The sequence below is a fragment of the Myxocyprinus asiaticus genome, chromosome 49, assembly GCF_019703515.2.
Source record: "Myxocyprinus asiaticus isolate MX2 ecotype Aquarium Trade chromosome 49, UBuf_Myxa_2, whole genome shotgun sequence".
In the NCBI taxonomy this organism is placed as follows: Eukaryota; Metazoa; Chordata; class Actinopteri; order Cypriniformes; family Catostomidae; genus Myxocyprinus; species Myxocyprinus asiaticus.
This window is the reverse complement of record NC_059392.1, coordinates 8641567-8650174: the sequence shown is the minus strand read 5'-3', so window position 1 is coordinate 8650174 and position 8608 is coordinate 8641567. Positions and strand designations below refer to the sequence as shown.

The 8608-nt window shown below is 37.1% G+C and overlaps 1 protein-coding gene across 1 annotated transcript; it reads left to right on the top strand.

Moving 5' to 3' along the window:
• The first annotated feature begins 2175 nt into the window (after nucleotides 1-2175).
• On the top strand, nucleotides 2176-5408 carry LOC127438346 (uncharacterized). The gene is made up of 4 exons (XM_051693872.1): nucleotides 2176-3078; nucleotides 4690-5119; nucleotides 5211-5257; nucleotides 5357-5408. The coding sequence occupies exons 1-3, from the start codon at nucleotides 2199-2201 to the stop codon at nucleotides 5236-5238; spliced, it is 1338 nt and encodes a 445-aa protein (XP_051549832.1). The 5' UTR covers nucleotides 2176-2198; the 3' UTR covers nucleotides 5239-5257; nucleotides 5357-5408.
• Nucleotides 5409-8608: the final 3200 nt, after the last annotated feature.

Below are 8608 nucleotides of genomic sequence, written 5' to 3'. Positions count from 1 at the left end.
GTTATGAACGCATACCATAAGATTTGGTGCGAAACAAACTGAAATCTAATATATTATTTAGTGAAAATGTTCACTGACTGTTGATCTCCTGTGCACGTTCATGATAGGGCACGAGAGCAACAGTTCACGCAGTGCTGTCGCGACATTGGGGCATTCAAGCTAAAACTGGTTTTGTTTATCTAAAAACAGGTCCTCCACAGTGATAGCGACAACAGGACACAACAGCTGCACACAAAACAGAGAACAGGACATACTAAACACGCCTGAAGTGTTTGTAGTCAAAGAATTGATGCATTTCTATGCCCAGCCTTATTTTTTTGAACGGAGTATTCGGAAATCAAACCGAAACATAGAGGAGGCTACAGGCAGACACAGTCACACCTTGTCCTAACCTAACGGCAAACGACACGTGATAAAAGGCATATTTTCTATGGTAATCAGAGTTTTTGTCCTAATCAGCAGTTACGAGTGACGGTACATTCTATCAATTGCTTGTTTTCTATTTTCGGCATCAAGCGGGTAACTCCGTCCGCTGTGAACTGGCATCAAAAACTTTCAAAAAAATAAGGCTGGGCATAGAAATGCATCAATTCGTCGACTAGAAATTCTTCAGACATGTTTAGTAAGTTGTGTTGTGTTGTCACTATCGCTGTGGAGGACCTGTTTTTAGATAAACAAAACCAGTTTTTGTTTGAACGCCCCAGTGTCGCAAGGGGGCTGCGTGAACTGTTGCTCTTGTGCCCTATCATTAACGCGCACAGGAGATCAACAGTCAGTGAACATTTTCACTAAATAATACATTCGATTTCGGTATGTTTCTCACCAAACCTCATCATATGCTTTTCATTTGTGTTAAGCAAAAGAAAAAGTCATATAGGGTTAAAACAACACAGGGGTGAGTAAACAATGACTGAATTTTCATTTTTGGGTGAACTATCCCTTTAAGGTACCTTGGAGTATAATGAAAATACCATGGTATATTTCAGGAGTATTCTGGTTCAGTTAAACTCAATCGACAGCATTTGTGCAAAAATCGAGGTTACAGTGAGGCACTTACAATGGAAGTGAATGGGGCCAATTTTTGGAGGGTTTAAAGGCAGAAATTTGAAGCTTGTAATTTTATAAAAGTACTTTAAACTTAAAATTTGAGTATTATTTGAGCTGTAAATGTTTTTAAATCGTAGTTTTTAGTAATGTTTGTGTTTATGGCGTTACATTGTCATGGCAAAAATTGGATAGTGTATAACTTTACACAGAAAATGTTAGTATGCAATTTTATCACACTAAAATCATGTTAACATGCATATTGTATATGTCTTGTGGCTTTTCTTTTGAAGTAGTATTTTAACGTTTATGAATTGGCCACATTCGCTTCCGTTGTAAGTGTTTTACTGTAATCCAGATTTTTAATTTTTTAAGAAAAGGAGGGACGAGTCAAAATACATTTTTGTGGTAATCAGTATTATGCCACGAATTCTGTCGATTGAGCTTAACTTGTATTGAACCCAGAATACACCTTCAATTTAGTAATCAATCATTACCACTGTAGTATTATCTTATACCATCACTGTACCATGGTACTGCTACAGTACATTTTTTATGGTGCATTGTAATGGCTCTTTATTTCTTACTTTCTTTCCAGAGTAACATAAAACAAACAAACATCTGATTTCTTTCTTTCTTTCCAGAGAAACCAAACCTTGATATATTTGGTCTTCTGAAGGAATTTCAAGACGAAAGAGGTAATACACAAGCTACATCAAAATGAAATATTATCAACCAATGAAAATTAGTCTTTGTTTGGTCCTTTGTAGATATATTACCAGTTTTTTAAAAACAAAATATACTTCTAGTATACATTCAAAAAAATTAAAAGCATATGTTTTGTCTTGTAAATAGTTGGCCTGCTGACATCTCATGGCACTGAAAATGATGATGCCCCAGTTACTCAGACGGCTGCTGATTACAATGAGTACTTGAACGAAGATGGAATTCGGAGCATTTTAGCGGGAGCAGACCAAACGGACGCAGTGGTTGTCTTCCGCAAAACAGCCAAAAATAAGTGTTTGCCACCAACCGATGGTCCCAATTCCACTAGCCACAGAGATTCAGCACTCTTTGAGCGTGTTCCTCTAAGCGAGATTGAATTTACACCCAACACTGTGTTGATTAAGACACCATCCATCCCTTGTAAGTACATGATTTTGGTGCAGTCTGAGAAAGTGCCGGAGTGCATTGTGTTTCAGAGGGATTCTCCAGAAAGTCCTCCACAAGGTGAAGCAACAATGGGAAATGATGAGAGCCATGACGAGCAGACGGAATCAGCATCGGCTCTATCTTTAATAGCAGAAGTCTCGGAATCATCCAAAGAATCAGTTGAAGTCAAATCGGAATTGGCTGAATTAATTGAGAAGTTTAAGGGATTCATGAACCGTTTAGTTTCACCTCAACAGAAATTCAAAGACTCTTCAGAAACATTTCTTTCAACTTCTGAACCCGTTGAAACTACTACCTCTAGTTTGGTGCCGCCACAGATTTCTAGGTTAGAGGAATCACATGAACAAGCAACAACTAAGTCTGGACTGACGTCTGAGTCAGTAGAAGTGGCCACCGATCTTACATGCCCCCCTGTTTCAACATCACATGGGTCAGTTTCTCCTGTAGCTGCAACTAAAATAAACCCAATTCAAGCCAAACTCAAGATGGCATGTCCTTCCGTGCCAACTCATGCAAATGAGAAATCAACTACGACATACTCCACTTATACATCACCTGAAACAATGCCAACAGCCAATGTGTTGCCAAATGAGACAAGAGTATCTATTGAACCGGTCAAAACGACTGCTGCTTGTTCCACAAACCTGCCAGTTTCAACCCCAAAGGTTTCCGCTCCAGTTGATTTGATTGCACAACCTGTCTATTCCTCTCACGCATTTAAAGAAACCATGCCAGCAACACCTTGTGACTGCATTCAATCCCAGATTCATGAAGGCAAACCATCATTTCAAGTCCAATGCAATCATCATGCAGCTTCATGTACATATAGACTGTCACGGCAATCACACCTCAGTATTTGCCGTAAGTTCAAAGATTTAAACATCATAAGTACCTCCCCAATGTATCTCTATTTTACTGAAACTTTAACAGTAATTGGGTGTTCCTTCAGTTTCGAGCACTTTCATAGCCCAGGGTTGTATTTTTATTGGCCGTCATTTCCAATCAAGCTGTAATTTTGCCAAAATACACAAAGTGTGGGGAAACATTTTTTTTAGGCTACATCAAATACAGAGTACAGATATACAAAATACAGGATTTGAGATGTGGTGGTAATGACAATGTGGTGGGAATTTACATGACTTTTAGAAAAAATTACCTAAATCTTCTGTGATGCATGTACATACACTGTTGGACATTGTTAGCAGACAAATTAAATAAACTAGTGAGAGTGTGAAAAATGTTTTAACGAGAAATCCAAAGTGCTAAAAGTCCCCAAAGTTGAAGAAACACCCAAATGCATATACAGTTTTACATTTTAGTTAGATATTTGTCATTTATTACATAAAAGAACATTAACCTCCTGAGACCTGAGCGTGACTGCTGTTGTGACCCTTTTTGATTTGTAGCTAGTAGCACCTAATAAACATGTAAAAAAAAAATCTAGAGCAAATAGTTTTCCTAAGAATTGATGTGAGCAGCGGGACTAGGTATACCAAGCTATACAGTAGAAAGTCCGATTTTTTATTTTTATTTTTTTGTATCAAATTGTTTATTATGTTTCCAGAAGTGTTGGTTATTCATGTTTTCACGTTACAGACATTACATCAGAAATCACGTTACAGACATTACATCAGAAATTTGCACAATTAATTCAGATTCAAAGTAACGGCCAGCATTGGCCAATCACTGCTACAAATTTTAAAATAAAATTATACATTATATATTCTGAATCTATGTACTGATTATCATTGTCCCATATATGCCAAACATGTTGAGTGGTCCAAACATCATCTGCAGCCTGAAACTGAACTTTTGGCAGGAAGTTTGGATTGAATGCACTTAGCTGCATAGAGAGTTATTGGATGCTCCCTTGCTACCTATTTAGTGAACGACTTAACCTCCAGTGTGCTGTCTGTCTGCACTCGTCTCGGAACAGTTCGAAATGCTCCTAATTTTCATCCTAACTCCATAAAAAGCAAAATTTTTCAGCTTTTGGATGAACCCATTAATTCTCAACACATTAAATGTAGGATTTCTAAGTTAAAAATGCGCTTAGTGTACATTGTGTTTAGCAGCATGGCGTTTCGCGATAAATCGCTCCAATTTAAGAAATGACATATGGGATGAAACTAGAGACTCTATTCTTTTGACTCAAACAAGTTTCAATGTAAAAACTTTATTAGGTTTCTTACCATTTGTAGTTTTGTTGGTGTTTCTCCCAAAGACAAACTCAGCTATGATCAGCGCCATGTTGTTTTGTCACATGACTCCGTACATCGAAAGTTTAACCCTTTACTGACAGCCCAGAGTCTCCAAAACTGAGATCAGTTGGTTTAAATGAATTTTTAATTATGTGTTACATATAGCAAAGCCAAAATACAATGCCCATGCATGTGTACACGGGGTCGCACGAGGTTAATAGGTTTCTACCAAAATGCAATCACAACTTCCTTATCCATTTACCATCCACAGCCCATCAAGCCATCAGACCAGCTACCTGTGACTGTAATTGGCGGATTTGCCATATCATACCCCCTGATACTGCTATGACCTGCTCTGAACATATGCTGATCCCGGACCACCCAAGAATTCCCATGTACCAAGACTTGAGCGCTCGCAGTAGTGTCCATGGTATCCAACCAGAAGTGGTCTGTAATTGCCCATACAGGCGCCCTATAAGCAGCTCGAGCATGAGAGTTCAAACAGCTCCAGCCTTAATGTCCTCAAGCCACCGTTATGCAAAGCTTCCTCGCTATATTTACTTCAAGAGCATTCCTCATGACATACACAATACGCAAGCTATGGATTCCCAATGCTGTATGTTTCCTGCCACCCCCTCTAATGAGGGTCATCATCAGCATATAGCTACAGGGATCAATGCTCAACAGCCATGTTGCAAACGGTCTGTGCACTTTACACAGTATATCTGTCAAAATGTAAACATGTTTATCAACTGACAACTCTTATTTACTATTTATCTCTGTTTTTTTTAGACACTGCCAAGAGCATTATGATTCATAATGTGGCTGATAACATGGTGGTGAGAATGTATTTTTTGTATTTTTGTATTCTGTATTGTCCCATTTTGCAGTTCTGCTCTATTTGTCACTCTGGTAATGTCGTCTTTTTATTTACACAGGTTTTTGACTGGACACCATGGTTGGATTATGATATTGTGCTGTCATTCAAATCAAGGCAGTAAAATGCAATAAAGTGGTCTATGCAAGATATATTTTTGTTGTGACTATCTATCTGTCTGTCTGTCTGTTTATCTGTCTGTCTGTCTTAGTATTGATTGGGGAATTATTTTAGGCCTACATATAGTTTTTATGATCTCATATTAAAGAAATATTCCGGGTTCAGCACAAGTTAAGTGCAATCGACAGCATTTGTGGAAAAATGTTGATTAACATATAAATTAATTGAGACTTGTCCCTCCTTTTCTTTAAAAATGCAAAAATCAAGGTTAGAGTAAATCACTTAAAATGGAAGTGAATGGGGCCAATTTGTAAACATAAAAAAAACTCACTGTTTCAAAATGATAGCCACGAGATGTGAACAATATGCGTGCTGACATTATTTTAGTGTGATAAAATCGCTTACTAACTTTTCTGTGTAAAGTTATAGCCAATTTTAAAACTTTGTTGCCTTAAAGACATAACACTGAAAAACCTATAATCCCCCAAAAACAATTCATCAACGTTACACTTCATATAGTACATGATTGTTAACAGAAGAATTCATTTAAGTGCTTTTATAAATTTGTAACCATCACATATCTGCTTTTAACCCCTTAAACTTTATGTTTGCAGGTCCATAGGGGTCGCTATATCGCAATATAAGTTCAAGCTTAAAACGTTAAAGATATAAGCTGTGTCTCCTTTCGAAGGCTGTGTGCTAGGTAGGACGCGTCCTTTGAAGGCTGCAGTATACCGAGCGTCCTTAAACAAGTCTCGTTTAAACAAGATGGACTTCGTAGGACAAACGGAAATGGAATGTAACATGGTTGGTATGACAGCACACCACTCTTTAACAACTGCGAACGCTTTGAGTGAGAAGGTAACAAAGTCCCTCTGGAAGGGATTGTATGAGGTAAAATTTAGGAGAAAAATTTTTGTATCGCAAATAAGCGCCACCTAGAGGTAATATGGTATAAATATTCATATGAATATAAATGTTTTTCATATAGCACTTGTCATATATCAAATGAAATCTCTCTTTCTCAGGAATGTTCATTTTGTTGTTCTAATACCACAGTTCAAAATATTTTCGTAAGACATCAAATACAAACGTCTCTTTTACACAGTTCACTGCTGCTGTAAGCTCTAAGGCTGCTGCATTAATAGGGCTATGAGATATAATCATTTCAGTTCTCTGTCCTTTAAGGAGTCTTCAACACAAGTTCACAGCATGGTGGAACTGAGGATTCTGAGTAACTGGGGTCACCCTGAATATACTTGCATCTACCGTTTTAGGACGCATGGGGATCCCTGGGTCGCTAGAGGGTTAGAGGGACACGCTATATAACAAATTAGCAGAAATATTAAAGCAAGAACATTCTGTTGGCATTGAAATCTAGAGTCTTCTTTGTGGGCAAGGGGTTAAGAGTCCAACTCAATGTCAAAATGGGGTTGTTTCGTAAAGATGCTATGGTTTTATGTTTTTTTATTCACTATCATAGTGTCTGGACATTCAAATGGAATTTGGTCCTTTTAAATGACACATTTCTATTGTATTTGTACTCATTTTTTCCCTTTTCTGCCCTTAAGCAGTTTGGGTGCCCAAGACCAATAGTTGTAGAGATCCTAAACTTGGCAGGGTTCTCCCTAATTCCAACCGCTACTCAGGCGCACACATACACCCATCCGAGACTAGGTGGCGCTATAAAAAACGCTTTCTTACATTTTTTGGAAACCACACTTTTTCTAACTCTTAGGCTGTTTTTCCGATTGGCACAACATTTGGTATATATTATCTAGGGACTCTCCTGACAAAAAGTTAAAAGAATTTTGATTTGTTAAGTCTTTCGGAAGACATAAGCCGATATGTTTTTGGGCGTGGCCCATAATGTCTGATTGGCTTGTATCTTGTGAGCAAAATATCCAAACTGAAAACCTGGTACACACGAACAATAGACTCTTAGGGCAGATGCCAAATTTCATCACTTTCTGATGCTAAGGGGTGCTATAACTTAAGAAAATCCTAATTGTGCAACTGTGATCAAAACAGTTAAAATTTGACCGCAAAACAGCTGTGTTTATAGCAATCACAGGATCTTTTCTGTCAAATTAGGCTATTTGTTCATGTTTTCTTTTCATGTGTTTAGACCCCAATAACTGCTGTTTACATATTGTTCCTATCTAGCAGCTACAGGAAAGCTTTCATTTTAATTAAAGACTGAACTGGTCACTTTAATGTTACAAGCTCAATAAGCTGTTAGGTGCCATTCACACCAAACATGTTTTTGCGTCTGCTGTTTTTCTATTTAAACATGCGCTAGACGGACGTCTTTGACCATTGCGCGGTGTCTTGCTGTCTTGCTGTCACCATCTCGCACAGGAGCGGCACATTTTTAAATGCCATGTCAGCTTAGGGGTCGTTCACACCAAAAAATATTTTGTGCTAAAAAAATCTAGACGCAGCGTAAAAATCTAACAGAATGCAGATGTCTCTTGGCAGCTTTTAAAAAGTTGAAGTTCTTTTTAGCTTGACACGGCATCTAAAAACCGTGGCACTCCGGTGCAACGGTCAATGACATCCATCTTGTCTATCCCGAATTGGGAATTTCTTGGAAACCCATTGCTATAGGCCCAGCCACATTAATCGTTATTGGCATTCAAATAAAAAAATGAAAAAGCAATATAAGATACATTCTACGATATGACAGAACCATACCTAAAAAAAAATATTTTTTGAATTACTTGGTAAAACTTTACAATACATTAGTCAACAGCATTAGTTAACACGAACTAACAATGAACAATACTTTTACTGCATTAATTAATTTAGGTTAATGTTAATTTCAAAATATAATAGTTTTAAAATCAAAAGGTGTATTTGTCAACATTAGTTAATGCACTATGAACTAACATGAACTAACAATTAACATTTGTAGCTTTATTAACTCACATTAACAAAGGTTAAGATTTTTTAAGTTTAAAAAATTGTTCATTGTTAATTCACGATACCTAATGCATTAACTAATGTTAACAAATGGAACCTTATTTTAAAGTATTTTACCAGTTACTGTTTTTTTTTTTTTTTTTTGCTGTAGATGCTTATGCTACATTTCAAAATAACCAAATATAAAATACACAAATCTATAATTCACAAATTTTTAGTTTACTTTATGTGCTGGATTTAGCGGACAAACATAAAGCCGTAACTCGTG

Bases quoted from the DNA above. Each gene is read 5' to 3' on its own strand.
- LOC127438346 (XM_051693872.1), top strand. From the start codon at position 2,199: ATGATTTTGGTGCAGTCTGAGAAAGTGCCGGAGTGCATTGTGTTTCAG. The intron at 3,079-4,689 runs GTAAGTTCAAAG...TACCATCCACAG, and splicing joins ATCACACCTCAGTATTTGCC to CCCATCAAGCCATCAGACCA. The intron at 5,120-5,210 runs GTCTGTGCACTT...TGTTTTTTTTAG, and splicing joins CAACAGCCATGTTGCAAACG to ACACTGCCAAGAGCATTATG.